At 40.8% G+C, this 25,240-nt stretch overlaps 2 protein-coding genes across 7 annotated transcripts; one reads left to right on the top strand and one right to left on the bottom strand.

The window, feature by feature from the left end:
• Nucleotides 1-815: 815 nt before the first annotated feature.
• On the top strand, nt 816-17,483 carry sh3d19 (SH3 domain containing 19). 6 transcript variants are annotated; one of them, XM_080463156.1, is made up of 22 exons: nt 5,192-5,334; nt 7,552-7,675; nt 7,864-7,906; nt 9,001-9,041; nt 9,538-9,577; nt 9,750-9,786; nt 10,257-10,446; nt 10,536-11,552; nt 12,831-12,944; nt 13,114-13,205; nt 13,672-13,715; nt 13,808-14,021; nt 14,112-14,180; nt 14,386-14,517; nt 14,641-14,707; nt 15,059-15,189; nt 15,289-15,347; nt 15,434-15,663; nt 16,316-16,368; nt 16,500-16,686; nt 16,957-17,060; nt 17,169-17,483. In XM_080463156.1, exons 8-22 carry the CDS (start codon nt 11,045-11,047, stop codon nt 17,277-17,279), a joined length of 2,115 nt encoding a protein of 704 aa, XP_080319282.1. In that variant the 5' UTR covers nt 5,192-5,334; nt 7,552-7,675; nt 7,864-7,906; nt 9,001-9,041; nt 9,538-9,577; nt 9,750-9,786; nt 10,257-10,446; nt 10,536-11,044; the 3' UTR covers nt 17,280-17,483. The 6 variants fall into 6 exon arrangements, with proteins under 6 accessions (XP_080319279.1, XP_080319280.1, XP_080319281.1 ...); XM_080463153.1 differs by lacking the exons at nt 5,192-5,334; nt 7,552-7,675 and adding an exon at nt 816-1,049 and having other exon boundaries at nt 9,750-9,868; XM_080463154.1 differs by lacking the exons at nt 5,192-5,334; nt 7,552-7,675 and adding an exon at nt 817-1,049.
• Nucleotides 17,484-18,053: 570 nt separating this feature from the next.
• Nucleotides 18,054-21,136, bottom strand: rps3a (ribosomal protein S3A). Its single transcript, XM_080463159.1, has 6 exons — nt 21,048-21,136; nt 20,321-20,424; nt 19,829-20,016; nt 18,706-18,914; nt 18,434-18,543; nt 18,054-18,225 (listed from the first exon to the last, which is right to left on the bottom strand). The coding sequence occupies exons 1-6, from the start codon at nt 21,107-21,109 to the stop codon at nt 18,098-18,100; spliced, it is 801 nt and encodes a 266-aa protein (XP_080319285.1). The 5' UTR covers nt 21,110-21,136; the 3' UTR covers nt 18,054-18,097.
• Nucleotides 21,137-25,240: the final 4,104 nt, after the last annotated feature.

The following is a 25,240-nucleotide window of genomic DNA, read 5'->3' as shown; positions in this document are numbered from 1 at the left end:
CTATTCAGGGATATTAATGTGCCATGCAGTTATACATCGGATTCCCTGCTAATTATTTTGTGCGTTTTCCCATTGAAAATAGTAACTTTGCTTTACTTGCTGTGTGTTTCCACTGCTATCTACAGTCACGTTCACCCAGTCACACACAAACGTTCACACCCATTCACATGCTTTGGCAAAGTTCCATTTTCACTTTTCTGAGAATACATTTTTGGTATTATTGTACATATATGAACAGCATGTACCCCGAGCAATTGAAGTAACTCGAGCAGTTGAAAAAATGGGAAATGTGATCCTGCTCAATGCAACAAAAACGTTTTATATTGTACCTAAAAAGAGTTTGTATGTTTACATCTTTGAGCACGTGGTTTTCAAAACAAAACTACACCGACTGCTAGTGGCCTGGCTTTCACACTACAACGTCTCCAATGTTTCTCATCTAAAAGTTGCATCTGCACGGGCAACTTCTTGGAAAAAAAACCAGCAAATAATTCTCATTTGAACAGGATCTAAATAATAAAAACAGCATCAGTGGCAGCCTTTAATTCTTACCCTCCCCATCTTTTTGGCACCTCAGTATAGCGTCTATATCAATGTTTGGAAACACAGTATATAAGAAACAAACAGATCCGGGTCATTTTCACAACCCTCTTTTAAGACGTTTGACGGATTTACAATGGAAATATTGAAAAGCTGGATGAAGGAGTTAACTTTTGCCGGTGTTGTCAGTGACCAGTCCCACTGTAACTGAGCACATTCCTGCGCAGTGCGCACGGGCTGGCCGCTGCCTCCTGCCGGGGTCCCGTACGCAGAGCACACGCACAGAGCGCACGGGACCACCTCCATCAGACGGAGCCGCTGGCTCTACCTCACCATCCACTCCGTGGACAGATCAAAAAAAACAAACAAAAAAAAAAAAAAAACAACCAACTGCTGCGAGAAACTTGAGTTTTTCCCTTCTGCAGTGTTTCCCACCCTGATGGCAGAGTGCCGGCGCGAGGACGAGGAGCAGGGGGAGCGCAGACATGTCCGCAGGGGCCAGACAACAGGTAGAGTCGGACTCACAGTCACCCCGTGAAAATGTGACCAGCTTATTCGTTTGTTTTGAAAGTTGAGCCAAGGACATCTTATGTTATGGACACAAATTCATTCAAAAGTTTCCGCGGTAGAAATACTATCAGTGTTATTATTTTCACATAATATAATCCACAATCTACTTGTATTCCACATTTCTACTTTTAAAATCACAAGTTACAACCGAAATTATCCATTTAAATCAATATCCAAGCCATTTGATCGCGATTCTGCTTCTATCTATCTATCTATCTATCTATTTATCTATCTATCTATCTATCTATCTATCTATCTATCTATCTATCTATCTATCTATCTATCTATCTATCTATCTATCTATCTATCTATCTATCTAATCTAAAATAAATACGGCACTTAAATGCATCAAAAGTTTACTCACAAGTTGAGTACTATCCTGTCGCTTCTCTGTTTTGTTTTAAACAACAATATTTCCAGTTGGAGTGATGTCTACTTCATTTTCAGAGCAAAATATTACTACTTTTGCAAACGCCACAATATGGATTCGAACCCTGGCAACTTAGGTCTTATCATGTCCACCAGAAGTAATTAAACAAAGCCAATGCAGCTGTAAGGGAGAGTGTGCTTGTACTTGTGTACAAACAGTCAATAATCCCTCCACCTCTGCTTCTATAAAAGCAGATCAATAGAAGAATAAAGCCAGATTTTGTTCCTCCTTGGCTCCCAGCTATATTATTTCAAACTTTTGTACACAGAGTTTAAAATGATGTGGCACAACTCATTCACCTTTGCTGAGAGGTGGTCTGTGCTCTTTTCTGACATTAATTTGTAAAAATGCTTTGCAGTGGAAAAGAAGAGAACTGTCTGTTTAGTCAGCACACCATAAGAAAACAAAATAATGATTTGAAGTGTGAAATATCCAACATTAGGAGCATTTGATGAGTTGATGTACAGATGTATAACAGACAGTGATGGTGGGAACAACCAGAAAAAATAAAGCATCGCCTAGAAATTCACCAAAGCTTTTAAAGTCACAATTGTTCAGGGAGATAACACACAGGTTGATATCTCAGTGTTGGTCCGAGAGGATAATCTGATTTAAACCTGTTGCATTTGAGCAATCTGACATATTTATAGATTAAAAGAACAAACCTACACCCCTTAAATGAGTCAGATTATTTATTTGACATGAATGAGTGTGGGAATGCCTCTGATACTTTTGTAAACTGGAAAATAGGACATGCAGTGCAGTCTGTTGTGTTTGGTTTTTATGTGGAATTGAACCAACACACTTTATTCCAAAAACACCAAAAGGACAACGGCATGTTGCTTCAATTTAATTTGTCTGCTGAAATGATGCAATGCCAGTTTGTTTTGTTTGTAATAAAGAGTGATATAATCACTTTCAGTTTTAGCCAGTAGAAACCCTGCCACTTCATACGTAGCTTTCAGGCTATGCAGTGGGAAATCCCACGTCTTAAATAGAAAGATTTCTTTTGTGACACCTGTGTGCAAAGAACTTTATTCTTGGGTCCCCTGTGCTGAGCCCGACCCATCTGCCATCAGTGTGCCTGCTCAGACCCCCACCACACCCTGACCCCTACCAGCTGTCTGTGCAGGAATTCCTGTCAGTGTCTGAGCAGACAAGTTGCTGTGTCATGAACGAGCTGTTGCCCAAACTTGATACCATTTCCAATCCTTTCACGCAAAAAAATAATAATAGGAGATACTTGGATCCACTTCAAAATCTATGGAGGGCCTTTCCACTGTGAATCACCCCCCTGCATTGACAACGTCTAATCTTCTCTGACTAAAGGTCCAGACCAGCTGCTGACTTTGTGTTATTCAGCCGTGTCTCTGTAATCTGGCAACTTTCAACTGGCCTGTTTTTCCAATTGAAGCTAAATCTGTTTTGACTGGCCTGTAGTTTACTAGAAAAGGGTTTTCTGGGATTTACCACAAGTCACACCTTGATGATTTCATTTTGACTCAGGTCAAGCCCTTTTTTCCGATGAAAGCCCCAGCATGTTTTGGATGAGTGCCTTTCAAACTGAGTGAGCCAGAGCAAATTAGAGGGCTGACAAAAATAAAACCAAAAAAACTGAAGGTTAGGGAGAATTACCTATTTTCCCAGTGAGTGAGTTTTTGAGAAGAAAGTCGATACTTGAACTAGTATCTTTATTCATCGTCTAACTGGCATTTTCCTTTTTGATGGTAGTTTTAAAAGTGTTGGACAGGCCCACACGGGGGCGGGGGGGGGGGGGGGGGGGGTTCTGTGGGTATATCATGCCATTTCCCAGCATGATATTTTCCTCCGCCAGGGATGTTATGAAATCTGTTAACAAGATATCTCAAACACAAATGAGTGAATCTTCATAAATATTGGTACACAGGTGGATTTTGATCAAAGGAAGAACACATTAAATTGTTTGTGGTGATGCTTATCTGGTGTTCTTTCAAATTATGAAATATAAAATCACCTCATCACCAAACTAAATAAATGAATAAAGCCAGTTGATCTGGATTTGGAATGTATGTCATTTCCCTGTGTCCATGGACTGATGTCCCTTGGTGGAGATCAAAAATCTGTGATTGTTTCCTTTTAATTTTTGAGGAGTCATGAAAGAAAGTGGAACCTCAAATTAGCAATTATTATATTAAAGGACATATTTCAAATACAAATTCAATTTATTTATAATACAGACAAATCAAGATTATTATCAAGCTTTATTGCAACACCATATGTCTAACAGTTACAACAGTTGCAGGCTATATGTCAGGATTCACTGGCAAGGAGAAGAGTTTGGATTTTTATTGCCTTTCGATCCATCAGTCATTAACTATAATGTGAAAACTAAATCAGCATTCAAGCAAAAATGACTACTTTGTGTGAGACAAATCAAGTGCGACATGAAAGTTGGTCTGCGATGTGATTCTTCCACACTCTGAAAATCCTCGTTTAGAAATGATGTTTTTATTCATTCTAGCGGGGAAAATAAACAGCAAGGTCAAATCCCTCATCTCAAACTTTTCTCTGATTCAGAAAAGAATCAGGCTCCTGACTCGTGTGGACTTGTGGTTGGTTGTAATGTGACACGCTGCTGCTGCGCCTTTTGTTGCCAGTTTCACCAGCTGCTCTGTGACTGTTGCTGAGTAATGTCAGCATGTGTTCGAGCGAGAGCGCGACTGTGAAGGGGAAACTATCCCTGCTGACTGCGGCAGCGGAGAGAGAGAGAGAGAGAGACAGAGTTTGTGTGTTGACTTTCCCGGTGTCACAGAAACATCTTTACTGTTCTGGGATCGAAATGAAAGTGTTTGTGGGCGGCGTTCTCTGGAAGCCATCAACGTGAAACCATTCCTTTTGGTACGGTGTTTGGACGTTTGTAATGCCTTCGAATGAAACATATTTCTTTTTAAAAAGGAACACAAAAAATAGTACAAATTGAACAAAAAGCTGTCCTTCTATGGATTTTAATGTCTACAAAGTTGTTTTTCAAAATCATTCAAGCAGTAGTGTGGATCACGGGAAGCACTCACGCCTCACGGTGAATAAAACAGTTGGAGTAGCTCGGGGCCTTTCTGTGTGGAGTTTACAGGTTCACCCCGTGAGTGAGCGCGGTTTGTTTTGTTTTGTTTTATTTTGTATTTCAACTTTATCCCAGTCTGGACCACTTAGGTTCGATTGATAAATAACTTTAAAGATTTATGTGTCTGTGAGCTTGTTACTCTCTGGGATAGTGAACCAACTGGGATCAGTCATGGCCGATATAAGAGCAGATATAGGAGATGGCTGGACTGGTGATGGATGAAATTCTTGTGCTATGATTATTTATTTTAGCTTGCATTTTCTTCCAGTATCTACATTTTTCTGGCAAAGTATTAACCCGGCAGAGACCGGGTTATATGTACAATATGAAGATTGGGGCAGGCGTGGTTCATGACTTCTTTTGATATGTAATTACAGTATAAAGAAGTGTGTCTTTCCTGCAATGTGGATATTCCTGTCGCATCTCACTTTCCCAGCAGAGAGACAACGATGATGCAGTGTGCGGCCTTCAACTTCCTGAACGACGACATTCCAGTTCATGAGATTGGCCGAGTTAACACAGGGGCAGTGACACATTATAGGGCCGGCCCTCTCTCCTGTGTTGTCTGTGGGTGTGTGCCTGCCGGCTTCAGGTTCCTTGTCAAGCTCAGTCTGGGATTCAATGATCCAGGAGTCAAAGACTTTGATGGTTTTCATGCTGAAGGTTTTATCTTTATTCCTCTGATTCCTCAAAGGTAGGGACTCTTATTAACACTTGTTTTTTTTTTTTTTAAATTATTTCACAGTTAACACCACAGATAATTATGCTATTATGTTGACAAAGAATTGATTAAAGTATAACAGAGTCGTGGTGAAAAAAGAAAATTCTTGGTGAGTGTACGTGCGGACGAACCTTGTTCTCAAGTGCAGTTAACGTGTAACTGAAGGCGGCAGAAATGTGGCTGCATGAGATAACAACTAAGAGGTACGGCAGGTGGATCGGCCCGCCAACGAGGCCATTGTTTTCAGGCTGGAGGCATAAACACCTAAGCTGTCCGCCTCAGAACGATAAATGACCTCATTCGCCAGCACATACAGGAAATAGCAAATCAGCAAACTAAACCTATAACCCGGTTTGTTCATATTGGGTGTTAAGGTCTCAGATTAACAACACAAACCGTCAGTTGACTTCACTTCCCAGCTTCTCACAGCTGCTCAAGACGGCTTGCGTTGTGCTCTTCATCAACGTATTACCCAGCTCTGCCTTCCTTCTCTGAATGTGAGGATTATTTAAATGAACGTTCATAAAATAAGGGAACGATGACATGTTAATAAGGGAGATTTTCATGGGTACAGAAAAGCTTGTTTTCAAATGTGAGCTGTGAGAACACTGACACGGCCTAACTATGAGTAACTGGTTTATCAGGATTGGACAGCTGATGGTGTTTGTTAGGGTTTGGCCTGTTGTATTTCCAGTATATACAGTCCAGACATAAAGTCAGAGAGTTTTGTTTGATGTGTGAGTTTGTGCATGTGCCATGAGCACGGTGATTTAGTGGTTAGTGTTTCTCACCTCAGAATACCTCTGGTTCGATTCTGGGTTTGAAGGCCTTTCTGTGCATGTTGTCCTTGTGTGTGCATGGTGTTTCACCGGGGAAGTTGTACAAAATGGTTCAGAGTGTAGACGATGGTTCAATAAGACAAGTTATATGATGCTTGTCAGCAGTGAGTTTAGTACTATTTCCACTTCTCAGTGTTTGTTTTTCCAGTAATTTTCACATTCTGCTTGTTACAGTTTACATTCACTCTGGTTTTGAAGACTTGGGATGCTCAAACGAGTCAAGAATGTAAAAGAAAAAAAGTTGAATCAAAACTGCAAATGCGAAAAACCCTTGTCTCTTTACTCCGTTCAAAAACATTACGCCACATATGTTGTTAAGATCATTATGTTCTATCAGAGAAATGCTGCTAGAATTTGACATTTTTAAATGCTGAAGGTTGAGTTTTTCTTTTCTTGTTTAGACTATCACAATGTACTGGTTGCTAAAAAAGAATGCATTGATATGTTGGAACTGGTGCAAAATGCTTCAACTCAAGTCAAAATCAAATATGAGAGGGGACATTTTTCCAGTTTTAATATCTCTCTTATTGTCTGTAGATGTCAGGATTTAAAATTTTTTTTTTTATCTTATATTTACTTTTTGAAGCATTAGATGAACTTAACACGTTCAAACCTCTCCGGAAGCTTGTCTGAATACATTCCTCACTATACTTTCATGTCGTCTGGAGCTGCTCTGCCCAACATATTAAAGATAAGATATAAGAAAGTAAGGTGAAGCAGCATTTTGTTTTCATCTTGAGACAGTTCAAGCACAGCTCAAAACATACCTTTATGCCCTTGCTTTGAATCAACCTCCTGGTTTTAATATTATCTACTGCCCTTAATATTTTATTTCGATTGTTTTAATCATGGCTATTAAAACACTTTTGATATTTGAGACCCGGTTTGCTCCACTCACAGCAGTGTGGCTTCTGCATTCAGATATTGATTCAACAAAGCGCACTAGAATGTGATTGGAATTTAGACAATACATTTTTGTCCGTCAAAGATTTTAGAGTTGTGTTTATGCATCACTGGATTCATGTGTATGTTCATCAGTCAGGCATGGAATAGTTTGGATGCGGGGGGGAGTAAAAAGACATTGTAAAAGGAAGCAACTGGATCAGGTATTTCTTGAAAGATGTTTATCCTCTCATCTTATCATCAGATGTCTTTATCAGTTCAAACTGTTCCCTTGACCCAGACTAGCCAGCATACAACAAAACAAAATGTTTTCCAAAACATCTAATAAAATCCAGTTGACCTGATTCATTTGCTTTGAGAAGACAATGTTCATGAATTTGTAGACAGTTCTCAGGTGATATTACACTAGAAAACAAGAGGAGTCTAAAATTTCTGACATCTGCCAAAGGTTGACCTGGACTTAGAACAGGAAGAAATGTTTCCAGATCACCTCCAAAACCTAAAGGAATCTCCCATGGCCTAATATCTATCTGTGGTGAAGATTTCGACAAAATCCGTGCAGTAGATTTGAGGTAATCTTGCTAACAGACATACAGACAGACAAACAAATATATGCCGATGATAACACAATCCTATTAAATGGATATTTTCTGATTCCAGTAACTCTCCTTGCAAGTTTGACAAAATACATCTTGACATTATCTTTGAAAATAGTTTGTCTTCATGTTTACACATCTCAACTCTCTGTTCTCCTCCACAGATCACCCAGGACGAAGATCGAAGCCAGAACATTTGCATTCCTGGTGTGTATAAACTCAAGTTTTTAACGTCAGTATGTGACGTGGGAGAACCAGCAGCAGGTCCATCTATGCCTGGAGCGGGGCGCTGTCCCTTTAAAACTCAGATCTGCTGATGGTGATGTTGTGAATGGACCAAACAATGTGGCGGTGAAGCCTCTGTGACAGACAGAAGGTCAGCAGCAGGGACAAATACAACACGCTGCTCTTCATCAGCTGTTGTTGTATGTAGATATTAAGGCGAGATCTGAGCAGCCAATTGCAGACGCCATTCTGATGGATGACACACGATGTGTCTGTGGCCTTCAGATCTTTGGGTTTATGCCTCAGCTAATCCGTTACATCGAGTGTGCGCTCAAAGCTGGAGCGTGAGGATCACTGCTTTTATTTTTTTTCCCCCAAAGACACTTTGCTGCATTCAGGTGTTAATGAGCAGAGTAATGAGCCCGCCTCTATCAGGGGACTTTTCTGGAGCTTCGGTGGAAACTCACCAGAGAATCACGTTAGTTTAATCTGCACGATTTGCATCACGACGAGCACAAAGACAACAAGGATATTAAAAAGGGATTACAAAGGCATCTTTGGCATAAAGGGATAAAAAGCTGAAGGGTGTGAAACTTTATCAAAACATGGTCGTGTAAGAGATGTTTTTGTAAGGTAGGTGAATTTTAAACAAACGGGTGATTACGGCTTAAGAGCGGAGCTGGAATGATTTCCTGAGATTCTGCTCTTGTTCATTTAAGCCTTAAAACTTGTCACATTTTACAATAACATCAATTTTCTTTTTTTTTTTTTATATTTTTAAATGTATCTAAACTTGTGATGGTTCTTATTTTAACCTCTATGTTTTTTTTTTTAATGATTTATGTATTATACTTGTGTAGGATCATAAACAAATATTCTATTGATCAGTGATTCTTACTACTTCTTTAGCCAAACCAATTCTATCTGCGATTCTACACTTCATCAACAATATTCAATTTAAATAATCTCTGACTCTTTGCTCGACACTTCCTCTGCTTTTCTTCTATCCTGATCCTTCTGATTATATTACAGTCAGCGTTAATCAGGCCTTGCTTTGTGCTCTGCTCTCTTTTCAGTCAAGGGCCTTTGTCCTCTATACGAGCTGCTATCAAACGAAGTAAGTTTTGGAACATTGTTCTAGATCATGTAAGGGCTTTGTATGTCAGCAGAGCTTCAGTGGTTCAATTTTGTTTTAGTACTTTTAACCAATATTGTGCGCCGGTGGTCACAAGCCACAAGTAGATCACTTTTTCCTTTTTTTTGCTGCATTTTCACAAAACACTGGTAGGTAACAAACGACCATTTCACAACGTTAAGCTCATGACAGCAAAATTAGCAAAGTTGATACTTAAGCACATTTCTTACAATTCTGTCCATTTTGGATTAATCTGAGGATTTTCCACACTTGCTGTTGCAGCCTAAACAGATGATAAAAAAGACATATATACATAGCAAGGCAAATTTATTTATGGAGCACCATTCAAACACAGGGCAATTCAGTGCTTTACAAAGAAATTAAATAAATACAGAGAAGAAGTATTGCTCTGAGAACTGGAGGTTGAGTATCGCTTGTCTTAAATACTGAAGATTGACATATTTTTTTCTCTTTCTAGCTAAGGGAAACTCTCAGAGTGACAATACGAGAGACCGAAGGTAATGTATAACACCTTTCCATGAATTCCTGTTCATGTTTACATTTTAACTATTATTCGTCTCACCGCCAGCATGAATGAGAAAAACAAAGTATTGTAAATATAATTCTCTTGGTGGTAGACTTCTTTGGTTATATCTCAGGTGTCTCTCTTTTATCCTGTTTGTCCTTCAGACGACCGGAGATCACCATCGTCTCAGCAGAGCCTCTGGTCAGTAATAACTGCTTCTTGGGATCTTCAGTGGTTTTTCCTCCTCCTCTTCCTCAGTCAGGCTGGTCTACAACTCAGACTCGTGAGATAAACACTGAGGACCTCACAATAATAATAGTTATAGCACTTCATTTACATACACCACGGAGCTCTTACTAAAGTAGTTTCACCTCACTTGTACAGCAGACAAATATAAAATAGGAAAGTGTGTGTGTGTGTGTGTGTGTGTGTGTGTGTGTGTGTGTGTGTGTGTGTGTGTGTGTGTGTGTGTGTGTGTGTGTGTGTGTGTGTGTGTGTGTGTGTGTGTGTGTGTGTGTGTGTGTGTGTGTGTGTGTGTGTGTGTGTGTGTGTGTGTGTGTGTGTGTGTGTGTGTGTGTGTGTGTGTGTGTGTGTGTGTGTGTGTGTGTGTGTGTGTGTGTGTGTGTGTGTGTGTGTGTGTGTGTGTGTGTGTGTGTGTGTGTGTGTGTCAGCACCCACCGACCTACGATCAGGTGATTAAAGAGAAGACAGAGGAGGGACACACTGTCAGGCCGACTGCAGCTCCCCGTCGGACCGCCTGCACCACCAGCGGCACACAGACAGAACCTGTGAGGGAGGACGCTGCCCCCGCAGTCCCACAATGCACTGCAGCTACACCTTTAACTGAGAAAACCGCTGCCGGTGAGGCACCTTTTCATTGGGTATTTCCTTCTGTTAATGCGCTTATCAATAAAGATTTCGTATTCTGTTGTTTTTTTTGTTTTTTTCAGGTAAAAAACCACAAAAACCACCAAGGCCTTCTGTTCCCAAACTTCCCGACAGAAAACAAGCAACTGATTCAGTTGGAAAGGTTTCAGCAGATGCTACAGGGCTACCAAACACTAAGAATGAAAATGACTCTAATTGCAATGTGACGCAGATCGTAAAGGAAGGCTCCACACACACATCCACTAGATCTGTCACTGTACACTGGGACACACCAACAGAGTCACTTCTTTTCGCTATTGCCAGTGCTGAATCTACTGCCTCTGCTTTGAACTCAGAGTGCAGTCCACATCCGATTCCACGTCCTCGTACTAAACCACAGAAGCAGATAATCAAAGAGGAGGCCAAAGTTCTGGTCAAGCTCAGTGGAAGCTGTGACGATATTCAGTCTGATGCACAGGAGGTTTCCTCAAATAAGTATTTAGAGGAGTTGCTGGAAGTTTTTGGTGCAGAGACTGGGGGCAAGGAGAGCAGTGACATTATCGATCCACAGGCTGAGGATGCTGCCAGCGAAATGAACAACAACAATAGTCAACGTAACATCCAGGCCAGGATCCAGGCCTTCGAGAGCCAGGCAGGGGAAGAGCATGTGTACGAGGTCATCAAGCCACAACCTCGCCCCAGGATGGGCGTCAGCAAACCGCCAGTGTCCGCCAAGCCTTCTGTAGCTCTCAAACCTCAGTTTACCCAAAGTGAAGATGAAATCAATCACAACAATCAGAACATACCAGACGCTCAACAAGACTCCGCATCAGTCCCCAGACTCCAACCCCCAAAGAAACCCAGCGGATTCTCAATAAAGGAGGAGCTAGAGAGTTTACACAGCAAGGGAGCCGGCCCCTCCGGGTCCCGTCGCCCCGTGCTGACCAGGGCCAACACCATCGATGAGGACGACGCGCAGTCTTTTCAACCTTCACCCCCAGCCAAACCAGTGAAGGAGCCGCTAAGACCCAACCTGAATATAAACAACCACAACTCAGCCGCCGCCCTCAGAGGGAACGAGCTTGTGGATAGTCCGCCAAGTAAGTTGAATCATTATTTCAAATCATATAGTGTTTTTTTTGGGGGGGGGAGGGGATTTATGCGGGTTAGCAGTGTGTACCCACAACATAAATCCTTGTCAGAACAAAGTGTAGTGATGACTCAAAATAGGCCTTTGTCCAACACTTGAAAAAAAATATTTTAAGCACAACAAGAACATTATGTAAGCATGTAGATTCTTTGTTTGCTGTGAATAGAAAATGTTTCTTTTGTTTTCATAGGTGTACTTTATTAATTGAGCTACAAACAGTGGCCTACATGAGGCCAAATCAGGTTACTGACTTCATGGTGTTATTTCATGTTCTTCTGGATTACTAACTTCGCGTCTTGTTTGTGCCTTTAGTCCAGGGGTGTCAAACTCATTTAAGTTCACAGGCCACCCTGGGTGTGCCAGACCAGTTAAAAAAACCAAAAAAACATAATGACCTATGATAAATGAGAATGGCGCTTATCTCTTTCTGTCAGTGCATTGTGAAAAAAGTTCCCTTTTAGTGAATATTTTCCTACAATTCTGAACAAATCATGTATTTTTCATTTAATAGACAAGTTAATGCCTCGAATACAGTCACATAAAAACTAGTTTGTCCTCTATCATTTTCTGTTTCATCCAGAGATCTGAAATTATATTTGCTGCACTGTTTCTCTTCATGCTGCATGATGCCTATATATATTATATATATTAAAACATATCAAAGTGTTTGAATATTTTTTTCACTTGTTCCTCTGGGTGTAGCACAGGCCAAAATAGAGGCCACTGGAACACAGTCCTTATCACTGTGGATTTTATGGTCCATTTAAGTTATTCCGAAAGGTGAGATAAAAACCCAAAGTGAGTCATCTTTCCAACATAATGCAAGTCAAGTCAACAAACTTTTTTAATATGGATTTTAAATATTATCCTTTTTATTGTCTTTATTTTACTGCTGGTTTTTCAGATTACTTAAAGAAGTAGGACCATATGTCTGACTGTTGAAAAGTCACCACTGTGGGCCCGTGACCCCCTAGCAGTTTCCTGGGAACCGTACTGTGGCAGCCCACTGCTCCTAAGAATAGGATAGGTTCAATTCCGAGTAATAATTTCCCCAAGAGGGATCAATAAAGTATAAAAAAAATTCTAAAAATGGGGGGGGAACATGTACAGCAGTTTGTGCAGTATTATGAACATAAAGGTGTATTGACTGAAGTTTGACCCTCTCCTGATCTGAATTCCACTGGATGTAATACAGCTAGACGACATGTGTGTGTGTGTCTTTGTTCAGTTCAGGCAACTTTCCAATCTCAGCGGAGTGAGGAGAGCAAGGGAGCTCCTTTCTCTCGAGGAAGTATCACCAAAAGGCCAACCACCATCAGAGTTCCCAGCAGAACTGGTTCAAGTAAGTCCAGTGTTGACTGTGGTGGGATGTTTTTATTAGTCATGCCAATGTTCATTATATATGGAATTGAGTTTCATCATTTGTAGGCTGCTCACATATGTTGTCCCAGACTGAAAGTGAGCATTAGTTGTTGTTTTTTTTAGTGTTCTGTGGTGTCATCTTTCCTCAGTATCGAGTGACTTTCAGGACAATCCTCCTCCCCTGCCTTCTCAGAGGCCTGTGGGCTCTCTGGTGAACCACAGACAAAGTCTTTCCTTCCAGGTAGGATTTCCATTACAGTGCAGGAATGAATCTCAAATCAGTCCTACACAGAAAAGCCATGGGCATTTTTTTGAGTAAAAAGTGCTGTATGACAAGGAAAATACATCATAAAGGACATTTATTTCTTCCAAAACAATGTAATTCATTTAAAATTTCAATCAAAGTCGGTACCTCACTAAAATGAGACTTAAGCATTGTTTCATCACTACATGGCGGCTCATCTTGCTAAATGTCTAAATCAGCTTCGTCTTGTCTGTTAATTGTACAGCTTACCTGCATCATATCTTCTTTCCAAAACAAAGGGACTCTTGTAGCCTTGTAAATGCACTGCCTGCTACTGAGCTCAGGTTATCCTTGTCTGAATGCTCTGCGTTGTTTCACGCTTCCTCTGGTTTCCACTGCTGCACAGTCGCACTGTATCTGTTTTAACCACTGAGAGAAATGCAGCTCTGAACTATTTCTTTAGGACACCACATCTAGTTTTGGAACACAACCGTCGTTACCACCCCGGTGAGTAAAAGAAAAAGACAATAAGTATGATTAAACATTTCATTATTTTTGGATTTTGTGAAGATAATTTTCCCCCAACTGTTGCATTTCAGGAGACACACCGTGAAGAAACCTCCTCCAATTCATCCACCTCCTGCCAAAGCAGGGCCTGGGAGACCCCGGGCTCCAGGCATTCATGCCATAGGTCGATCTCAGTCAGCACCATGGGAGACTTCACCTGCGCCCCAGGTGCAGAGGTCCCATATGAAAGGACCCGTCTTGCCTCCGAGGCCCAACCCGGGCCACCGTCTCTACAACAAATACACTGTGAGAGCGATCCCACTGCTGCACATGCCGGCTGGAACGGACTCTAAAGCTGATTCATGAATCTTTATGAATGTTTGCTTGTTCCACCAGCTTCAGCTTCCCCATGGGATCGCATCCTTTGACTACAATGGAAGTAATACTGGAGAACTCTCATTTCAGGTACTAGTTGATCTCATGCCTTTTTATGAAAATACATTGGGTTTTTTTTGACAACAGTATATTTGAAAGACTTTCAGTCAATGTATCAGTCTTTACTTTTTCAAGCACTTTTCATGCAGTAACAATGTGCTTTACACATTACATTGACTTTAAGCCACAGTCCCACAAAAATGACTAAAATCATGGCATATGATGCTTTTAACAGAAGAATAATGTGCTTCTGCTGCTGGATGAGACTGACCACGACCACTTTGACTGCCAAGTTGGGGAAACGAGAGGTAGAGTCCACAAGTCTCGCATGAAGGTCATAACTCCGCTGGATATGGCGCCACCGCAGGTAACACATCCTCTGTTTCTAAGTGAAAGCTTGTCCTTGATGTCGGAGTCTTAAACGATATTGCGTCCTGGTTTTCGCCTGAAAAGTAATTCTACATCTCCTGGTTTTGCGGTTTCTCTCCAGGATGCTGGTGCGGCTGCTTCGAGTGGAGGCGAATTGAAGGTGGAAGCTTTGCATGACTTCTTTCCTGGTAATCTTCAAGTCAGAGAGCACTGTGGTTGCACAATAATACCAAATAAGCCAATAGATCCATTAATCAAAATGCCACATTGACTCCAGGAAGAGCTTGTCCAATATCAGTGGTCAGAAGTCCACTGTGAGTATTTGGTGCGGAGGGATAGGAAATTGTTTCCCATTAGTAGGGAGACAACATGTATTCACTCTTATTTTCTTGAGGAAATCCTTCAAAACGAATAAAGCATGGAATTTAATGAGTCTGAAATTACAGTGACACGGCCATTTGTGGTATTTGAGGAATAGTTTATCAAATAATGTAATTTCTTGCCTTTGTGTGGAGCTAAAGTGTTTGCTCTTCACGCAGAGGGTCCTGGAGAGTTGGCTCTGCGGGCAGGAGATGTTGTGACCAAGGTGGAGCAGGTGGACAGTCAGTGGTACAAAGGCACCTGCAGGGGATCTGCTGGTTTCTTTCCCATCAATTATGTCAAAGTCTTGGTAAGTTTCCGTGCATCAGTCAGCTTTTTAGTGACACGCAGCTCAATGAAAGTAAACTTCTAAACAATGGATAATAAACATTTTATTTTTTACCATCAGTCAAATTCGCCCAGAGGCCTCCCTGAAAGAAAACCAAGACCAATACCTGCTCCAGTCAGGTGCCCAACTCGCAACATCAAACCTGAGTTTTCATCCTTCAAAATTGTATTCAATGATCCAACTTGAACGTTTGAATTTCTTCCAGTGGTCCGAGGTGCTCAGCCAGGTTTGACTTTGAAGGGGAGCACAGTGACGAGCTGTCATTTTCCGAGGGGGACGTGATCCAGCTGAAGGAGTACATGGGAGAGGACTGGGCTCGGGGACAGATTGGCAGCGTCGTCGGCATCTTTCCCCTGAACTTTGTGGAGATTATTGAAGATCTGCCTCCACCGCCAAGTCAGCAGCGGCAGCAGCCCAACAGGATCGCTCTGCCGGGTAAGATCCTCCCCAACCTCCCAGCTATTCTAATATTTACTCTGTAGTAAACTTACTATACTACACAAATGTTAGTGTGTCAGTCTGTTGAACACGCTGAAGGGGTTATACATTAATTCATTCAATACTGATTCAATGCATTTTTAGATTAAGCCGAATGTAACAGTTACAAAGCATATATAAAGTTATGTATATATAGAGTTATGCTTTTTATTGCCTAATAACATTTCTAATATGAAAAACGTTTAAAAAATCTCTACTTGGTATGAGCCAAAGCATTAATTGTGTAGAAGCTGTGCGAGTTTGAGTTCCGTGACATGCCACAGACCTTTCCCTGAGCGCGTCATGAGTTTAGCGCTGTGTTTAGTTTAATTAAGTAATTGTTTACCCAGGTTCTGCCCACAGACAGGAGTCGAGAAACGCAAATTAGAGGTCATCAGTTCAGATTCACGCCCCAACTCCCTCCATTCCTTAATTTAGCTACGTCATATTTATAAAACATGTACATAAGTGTGTGACTTTATTGTTTGTAAAGCTAAAATTTATTTTGATTTATTCCCTTATATCAAAACAATCCTTCTAACATCCATTCATCGCTGTGGCAGTTTTGTGAGCCTTGATTTTTAATTGACCGTCATGTGCCTTTTCACAGGCATGGTTGCGGCTGCTCCCAGTGCACACCCCGAGGTCGCCAGACCTGTTCAGGTAACCACGCTCCATCAGTACAGACAATGTCGGCTGTGTAATCTAAGCTGTGTAAAGAGAGATAATTTCCCCATGGAGTGAACGCCACGGGGCCCCGTCGTTAAACCCAGACGTTTCTTCTCGCTCTGCAGGAGCTCCAGTCCGGCGTGGAGTGGGCCGTGGCACAGTACGACTACGCCGGGAAGTCGGACAACGACCTGTCCTTCAGAGAGGGCGACTGCATCCTCATCACCCAGCACTTGGACGCTGAGTGGAGCCACGGCAGACTCGACGGCAGAGAGGGCATGTTCCCCACCAACTTTGTGAAGACCAACACAGGTACAACACTTGAATGGTCCAGTGTCGTTAGTTTAGTGGACCTCCAAGAAAAGTTAAGTCTATTTTCATGGCGACAAAAGATTTGATGAAGCATTGATTAGATTAGATATTCCTTTAATAGGTTTCTTACTGTTAAAAGGGACTTTTTCCTTTATACTTACTCATGTGGAATTGTTTTCTGTAAAGGTGTCATCTTTGGTACTCTATATATAATTGAATTAATGGCTCCATCCTATACTCATGTCTAAAACGGTTTGCTTTCCTCAACAGACCAGGAGTTGTCCAATAACCAGCAGAATGGAGCCACTGCAGGTGGAAGAGCCAGGGCCTTGTACAACTACGCATCAGAGTGTGATGAGGAGCTCACTCTGAAGGTATCTTTTTTTTTTTTTTTTTGTCTATGGTTGAAAAAAATCTAAATACATACAAAAATAAAAAGCAGGTCAAGACCATTCCTGACCACTGGTTTCCCTCTTTCACAGGTCGGGGATATCGTGACCAATGTGGAGTCCATGGATGATGAATGGTATTTGGGAGATTTGAAAGGAAAACGGGCCTTGGTCCCTAAAAACTACGTACAAATGCTGGTGTAGGACCTTCATTCCATCGGCAATGAAGACGGTCGCATGACTGAGTGAAACTGAGATCTGAGGACAGTTTCAGAAATCCAAGCTCTACACCCACGTGCCTCTGAATGGATTGCAGTATTTTGTCTCTGGTGTAACATTAGTTTTCAGCAGCTTTAAGTTTATATGAATTCCTTTGCTATATGTAAATATTAAAGATGGTTGACTATGGCAGTTCACTTGATTTTGATTGACCACTTGAAACAGTTTCGATTTACAAAATGTAAGTGCGCCATCTAGTGGTGGATGGCATATTCACCTTTTAACGACAACTTGACCACAAAAACAAGGTTGTATACATTTTGACTTGTTTTATGAAATGGGGAAAATATTCTAATTTCCGCTTGAATTTTTTTTATTATAAAATGTCACAGTATGAGAACTTTGCATTATATTCCTATTGGGATACATAAGGGACAAAAACAAAGTTGAACGATACCAACTTTTAGTGTCATTTAACCTGGGTCACTGATTACATATTAACCTGATCTGAAAGTGCTTCAGGCGAATACAGGAGGGATTAATGAAAATGGAACTATTGTATAAAATGACCTAAATAGAATTTGTCTTGAATTCACATTTTCGGTAAACTGTAATCACGACTTTCTATAGTGTAGTGCCAACGATAGGAATAAGAACCATGCAGACACCAGAAAGTAGATTGATATGCTTGCAACTTATTAAACTTCAAGTGTATAAAATGTGATAGTTCTATTACTGACATACAAAGAAAAGAACTAGTTTGTTGGTCATTTACATTTTTTATTAAATCTGTCAGGGTTTTTCTAGACGGTCTCCTGGATTGGGGGCTCGTAGCCATCAGCCCTCTCCACCTTTGCGCCAGTGTCGTCACCGGATGCTTTGGCAGCACCGCCGGCACCACCCTCCCCGTGGAGCTCCATCAGTTTGCCCACTGCAACACAGAATAAAACACTTCAACATTGAATAATTGATCAAACGTCTGGAAACCCCTTCACAGCATCACTCACGACTGCATGTTCGGAACATCAGGTGATCTAAAAGGTTATCAGGAGATCACATGGGACCGAAACACCGTCAACATGCGCCTCCAGAGTAGACGAGCCCTCCCCCATAGTCTGATAGTGCAGCGTGCTACTTACACTCGAACTTGGGCTTCTTAAGCATCTTGACCTTGCGAACGTAGACGTCGTGTAGAGGATAGATGGACTGGCAGGCCTTTTCGATGTCCTTGCCAACACTGTCGGGGATCCTGGGATACAACAGAACACAACACATTAATACACACGTAATGGCAAACACTCTCCCATCGACCAGCACAAGAAAACAAAAGGAGAAAGACAGATACATTTGATTAGTGTTGGTGCAACAGTTTGATTTCACCCGCTGCCAAAACACAAGAGGGGTCACTTACAGCTTGTTGACGACTTCCTTCAGGTCGTTGGTCTGAACCTCGCGGGTCATGATCTCCATCATCTTCTTGCGGATCTGGCGGACCTGCTGGTGCTGGGCGTACGAGGTCTTCCTGATCTGGTTGGTGCGCTTCTTTGTGAAGCCCACGCAGAAAAGACGCAGGAGATAGCCATCGGTGGTTTTCACATCCACATGGGCTTCGATCATTGTCTGAATAGAGAGAGCAATACAATTCTGGTTAGTCTTTCAGGAAACGGCTTTAAATCCAACCATTTATTTCAAAATCACCATTTGCTCAACCAACTCAATCAGCCTCTTGTATGTCTTTTTATACTTAAACTCCAATGTCAATCTATTTCTAGATGTCTATAAAGTTGTGCAAAGACAAACTACAATGCTAGACTGCCAATATATCGGAACATGACCATGCCGAAATCAAGCTTCAGAGTTCAAGACAATATTTTTCAAAAACCACACAAGTACAACATACAGACAGCTTTACAAAGCTTTGTTTACAAATGAGCCAATGGAGTATCAAACTAAACAAATGAGCCCCGTCTGTATCCAATCATTTGGCTCAGTTACAAAAACATCCTCTAGTTTCATTTATGAAGCACCAAAGTGGAATCTAAGCTCCCTGCTGGCGTTTCGAAGCCTGTTGCTACTCGATTCTACTGCAGCTGAACCACTAACAGCAGCATCAAATTCAAAATACATGGTGTTTGAGACATCACATGTAAAGTACTGGTTTAAAGGACGACCACTGCTGATGCTTCACAGAAACAGTCCATCCCAGCAACAAGCATCGTCCACACAGGTCCTATTCTGTAATCGCTAATCGACTGCATTAAAGTGATCAGTACCCGTTTTGGGCAAGTGGCGACAACCACGCGAGACAAGTACATGAAATAAAAACTTTGAATGTTTTCCTATTCCATCATTAAACCACTGCACATCCAGTCACAAGACATCACATGTACTACAACGCCTAATGTTTTGGGTGTATTTATGCTCTATTAATGTTTAAATAAAGGATGTTTAATATTAAGATATAATTTTGCTCTGTCAAAATTAAAAAAACAAAAAACAATCTAAGCATAATGACACCGACGGAGTATCATTACCTGCCACTTCTTGACCATGGAGCACATCTTGTCGCGCGTCAGGTCCATGCCGTGGAAGTTGGTGAGACAGTTCTTTCCCTGGACGTCCTCGGTGATGAGCTTGAACTTGCGGAAAGCAACCTCGTCGTTCTGCAGGTCAGCGAGGCTCACTTCAAACACGCGTCCCTTCAGACCGTCGGAGGCGATTCCTGAGCAGTGGTGAAAGGTTTGCAAAAGTTAGAAGAAAAAAAACACAACAGCTCTCTTAGGCAACCAGAAATTTGTATAGATGGAGAAAGTATAAGTAGCAGAGACACCATGTTAAATCTCGTCAAAAGCAATTATTTGTGCCAATTCATAAAACGCATCGATCAGACTTCACCATGCAGCGCCTCATTTATTCGTCCATCTTAGTAAAACAATTCTTCCTTAAACATTGTCTCCTGAGCTCACACACACACACACACACACACACACACACACACACACACCTATATTCAAAAGCAAACTTACTGGTTCCCTGAGTCCTGGTGACCAAGGTCTTGCCAAGATTGCGGATGTTGAACATGGCTGGTGCCTTGACATCATACCAGTCCTTCTTGGAAAAGGGGTCGACACTGCAGGAAAATAACCAACATTAAAACATGACAGACGAATCAGAACTGTGAGGGACGTGAAGCGCATTAGATAGAACACCTTTCTGTCCTACAACCAGCTAATCGGCTAAAACAGCTCAGATTAATAACTATGACAGAAGAGTCACATTATCAACCATGGGGACAGCGTTGTGTACAATGGGAGCAAACACGCCACATAACTCATGGTTTACTTGCTACTGTAACCACGGTAGTTTAAAAGCTTTGCTGCACGATCTCTCGTCCATGTTGCAAGGTAAGCTCGGCTACATGCTAACATTTGGTAGCCTTTACGCTTATTGAGTTGCTCGCCGTGACTCTGAAAGCTCTCCATTCTTTTTACACACCGCGAAAAAAGCTTTGTGTTCCACACGTGTGGTTGCTCCAGCTTCAGCAGTACTTACAAAACAGTAATAACAGAGTAAAAGAACACGGCGTGGTAGAAGCTCCCAGCGCCATAGGGGCCGGCGACGGAGGCGACGAGCATTGGCCTCCCTTACATCTATTCAATATCGGTTTCATCCTTCACTTTTCGGACGCTAAAGTAAGACCACTGGAGACGTCTAATTGTGCCTCGATTCGCGATGTGTTAATTTTCTACTTACATCTTCTTTTTGGCACCTTTTTTGCCGCCTTTGGTCAGCCTCTTATTCTTGCCGACTGCCATGTTGGCTACAGGGAGTGAAAGAGGAGGAAAGACAAAATCCCGCGAGACTTATTGCAGGAGAAACGCATCATGAGATTTGCCACATCTCGCGACAACTGAATGAGCTCGTTATAGCGCTCTCTGCTGGTGAATAGGATGAGCTACAGATAATAGCATGTTATTTTCAGGCATTACCTCATTATTAATTAAAAAAAAAATTCAAAAGTCAAGTAAACAAGGGCAAACTGCTCTGTGGGATGAACTAATGAAAGAATAAAGTCGTTAGGAACAAACTCTCTGAACAGCTGAGAATTGCTGACATACTCTCATAAATCAGACCTTTAAACAATAATTTGTTCAGGCCTTCCGTTAAACAATATGTTTTACTTATTTTATTATCTTTATCTTGATTAAAAAAAGTTGACTGTATTAATTATCCTTTTATGCTTTGTCCAAATGTATTTTATAATCTCAACAGTTTAAGATCGAGGCTCTTAATTGTTTGTTTTAATGTATTTCCTTTATTTCTCTGTGAATCACTGTCAATTGCCTTTTGTCAGAAAGGTGCTATGTAAATACATTTGTCTTGTCTTGCCATAGTGCTGAAAGCACAGCATTTTTCTTAATTGAAACATTACACAACAGCAGAATTCAGTATACAACATCTCTGTTGTAATGAACTTGTGATCAAGTAATATTGACATGGAAATGTTCCTTACAGAAGCAACTGCTGTTTTATCATTATAACATTAAATTTAATTATAATATTCTTTTAAATTCAATACACACAATAAATATTTTATTTCTTTTCAAGGTAAAAGATATGTGAAATCTTTCCAAAGAAGATTTTACGTAATATTAGGGTTTGATTCCAGTTTACATTTGCAGTAAATATCCACTCGTACAACATGAATGTACTCTGTAGAGACAGGGGTGGATCCAGAGAACCTTTCAGGGAGGAGTGCAGCCGGGAGGAAGAGTTGAACTTGGGACAGTTGAGACAAAATGAAAAGTAATAAAAAAAGAAGCCCATCACCGATGTCTCTTTTCAATTTACCAAGAAGAAATAAACCTTTCATATGTTGACTTAGCGTATAGATTTCTTTATATTGCATTTATTAACTTAGCTGATTTCATTTTTTTGCAAAGAAGTTGCAACTGACCTCTTAATTTCCCACTGTCAACATTGACGTTAGGTTGGACATTTCTTCTTTTATTGCTTCATTCAAATGTCTGTTTCTATAGTATAATGGTATGAAAAAGATTACAACTGTGTTGACCACCTCTTCCTAATTAATGTGTAGAGCACATATATTCTGTCCTGCTTTGAGTCTCACTTAGGAGTCTGAACCGGCACGATTGGTAACGGAAAAATGATTTTTATTCACTGGACTGGAAAAACGAGTCTCCGGGTGTGTTAATGTGTTATGCAGGTGCGTAAAGAGTGATCCACCCAGAACTGTTCCTGGAACAAAGGAAAGGTATTTTGCCAGTTGGTAAGATAAACTCAGCTTTAAGTTTCCACGCCTCATCTGAATTAATATCACCCACAAATTCCATAATAAATTCTTCATTTAGAATTCAATGTTCAGTTTAGGCAGAGAAGTGCTGTGTTTTTTGGTTGTTTTTTTTTACATGGTGCTGCAAACATCCGTTGCATTACTACCTCCATTAAGTAGATGACATCAACATATTTTACAATTTGTAGTCAGACAAATCATGAGATAAATCAAAATAATTCTTATTTCCTTATATAGCAAGTGTCAAATCTAATGTTTTAAGGACCCTGGACTCATTCATTTTTGTAATTTTTATTCAATTTCCTTCAACAGTGTCTGCTTTATTGCTTATGCGAAGGAGACTGTCAAGTCTCTGTTTTATTTCGGGGCCACACGGTGGAGCAGTGGTTAGCGCTCTCGAATCACAACGACAAGGTTCAAATACTAGCCGGGCCTTTCAAAGTTTTCATGTTTCCTCTTCGCGTTTGTCCCACCATCCAAAAACATGCATGTGAGTTTAATTGGTGACTGTAAATTGCCCCTCGGTTTGACCGTGAGTGTGTATTGTTTTCTGTCTCTCTGTGTTTGCCTCGTGACGGACGGATGACCTCTCCGGGATGTGTCCTGCCTGCACTCATTGTTAACTGTGTTTGGCTCCAGTGCAACACTGAACATGATAAAATGGGACATAGAAGATAGACGGACTGTTTTATTTCACTTTCCTCCACCTTAAATATGTTTAAGGGAAATTTCCAACCATACTGTCATTGATTTATGTGTTTTTTTTTTTTTTTTCAAAGCTTTATGTAAGCGAGTCTACCTTTGGGCCCAGTGAGTAAGTCTGATATCAGGTCATTAAATCACACGCGAGGCCTGCGCCTCGTGGGTGGTGCTGCTGGCTTCCATGACTCCTGGGGTCCCCGAGGGCTCAACCACACTTCACTCTGAGGTCAGTGGGAACAGTGACGCCAGCTGCTTCTGTGGCAACACTCCGACATGCTCCTCCACCCGATGCAGCAAATATGAAAGCGCCACGCTGAGCTGTGAGCTCTGAAAGCAGATAAGGTCAAAAATTTCCATGATTAGATAAGTGTATGATTTATCCCCTTTCTAGCTGTGCTTGAAGATTTAATTCGTGCGATAACAGACATGGATGACACTCTCATTGAAACGGTAAATGCCTCGTGGTTCGTGCAGTTATGATGATGGTGGTGATTTGAAAAGGCAAGCAAAGCAGTGCTGTCACTTCCCCTTAGTGTTTGATTTGCAGTGCCTCTGGATGTGGACATCTGTCAATGTGCTTGTTGTGCTGCAGAAGAAAACAAAGTTCTAAATGCATTTCAACACCATCCACCTCTGCTCAGTTCTGTTTGACTTTATTGCACTTGCATAATGAAGGTTTTTGTGATTGCACAACAAAGTCTTCACTTTATCTGTAATACCGCTCATAAAAGCCAATAGATTAATACGTCAATGCAACTTTTAAACTCTACGTACTTTATGATTAATTTCCCTTCTCATGAATCTCATCAGTAAATCAGTCTTTCTTTTAAAAAGAAACAAAACTGATGCTTTGCTTTAGATGATATGAGCTTGGTATTGTTTAATTTTGAAATGTTTAGTTCGCTAAACAATTTTCACTGGGAGATAAATACAATGCTTTCAATGAAAAACAATTATTAGCTTGAGTGACAACTTAAATTCCTCATTCCATAACAATCATGATTCCTAAGATTCAAGAGGTAATCAAACTCGAAAGCGAGAAATAAGAAATATCAAATTGATTTAAAAAAAATGAAAAAATCATAATAATGTACATATGAACTAATAATGGAAAGCATCAGAATTTGGGTTTGTCAGATTATTTCTGTGCTTTAACAAGCAAAATCTACATAAACATAAATAGCTCCTTTTTGATGTTGCATGTTTGAAAATTTCCCAGGATGCTTTAAAAAGTATCAACAGAGAACTCACAATCGATATTGACAACATCTTGCAGTTCGAGTGCTTAAACCATCTTGTCATCTTAATTTGAGCTGATGCATGTTGCTTTCCAGCTCCGCTTTTACATTCATGTCAGCTTGATGAAACACAAGTCGCTGTGAAAGCTGAATTACAAAGCAGAAAGGAAAGAGCCACAAACAGCCTTCGGTCCTTCGTGTCAGTGGCTCCCCTTGACATGAAATGTAAATCTGCTGCACTGATACACAGAATCAGCAGGATCCTGCTTATAAAACTCTCCGTCCCTTCAGCCTGTCATGTAGAATATCCCTGCCTTTGTTTTTATTATTTTTAGGGGCTTTTGTTTTTTTGCTTATGTACTTTTTTCTGACTAAAATTATGTTTAATCACATCACAAAATGCTCAAGCCACAACTTCTAAGGTCAGGTTCTTTTCGTAAACAAAGTATGTGAATATAAAGCCCTCGTAAATAATATATACACATAAGCACACTCAGCCACCACTGTGAGAATCAAAGAAAAGACCATGATAATAATTTTCAGGATTATTTGACATTATTGACAAAAATGTATCGGGGTAATATTAATGATTGTGTTTGAACGTTTGTATTTCTCTCTCTCTCTCTCTCGCTCTCTCTCTCTCTCTATAAGAACCTATTAATTAATACAAATAAGCTTATACAATGAATTAA

The sequence above is a fragment of the Lipophrys pholis genome (genome assembly GCF_963383615.2).
Source record: "Lipophrys pholis genome assembly, chromosome: 5".
NCBI classification, from domain to species: domain Eukaryota; kingdom Metazoa; phylum Chordata; class Actinopteri; order Blenniiformes; family Blenniidae; genus Lipophrys; species Lipophrys pholis.
Note: the sequence above shows the minus strand (reverse complement) of the source record. Positions and strands in the feature narration are given on the sequence as shown.

Bases quoted from the DNA above. Each gene is read 5' to 3' on its own strand.
- sh3d19 (XM_080463153.1), top strand. From the start codon at position 1,026: ATGTCCGCAGGGGCCAGACAACAG. The intron at 10,447-10,535 runs GTGAGGCACCTT...TGTTTTTTTCAG, and splicing joins AACTGAGAAAACCGCTGCCG to GTAAAAAACCACAAAAACCA. The intron at 14,022-14,111 runs GTGAGAGCGATC...TTGTTCCACCAG, and splicing joins GTCTCTACAACAAATACACT to CTTCAGCTTCCCCATGGGAT.
- rps3a (XM_080463159.1), bottom strand. From the start codon at position 21,109: ATGGCAGTCGGCAAGAATAAGAGGCTGACCAAAGGCGGCAAAAAAGGT. The intron at 20,425-21,047 runs GTAAGTAGAAAA...ATTTTCCTGCAG, and splicing joins AAAGGTGCCAAAAAGAAGAT to TGTCGACCCCTTTTCCAAGA. The intron at 18,226-18,433 runs GTAAGTAGCACG...TCTGTGTTGCAG, and splicing joins TAAGAAGCCCAAGTTCGAGT to TGGGCAAACTGATGGAGCTC.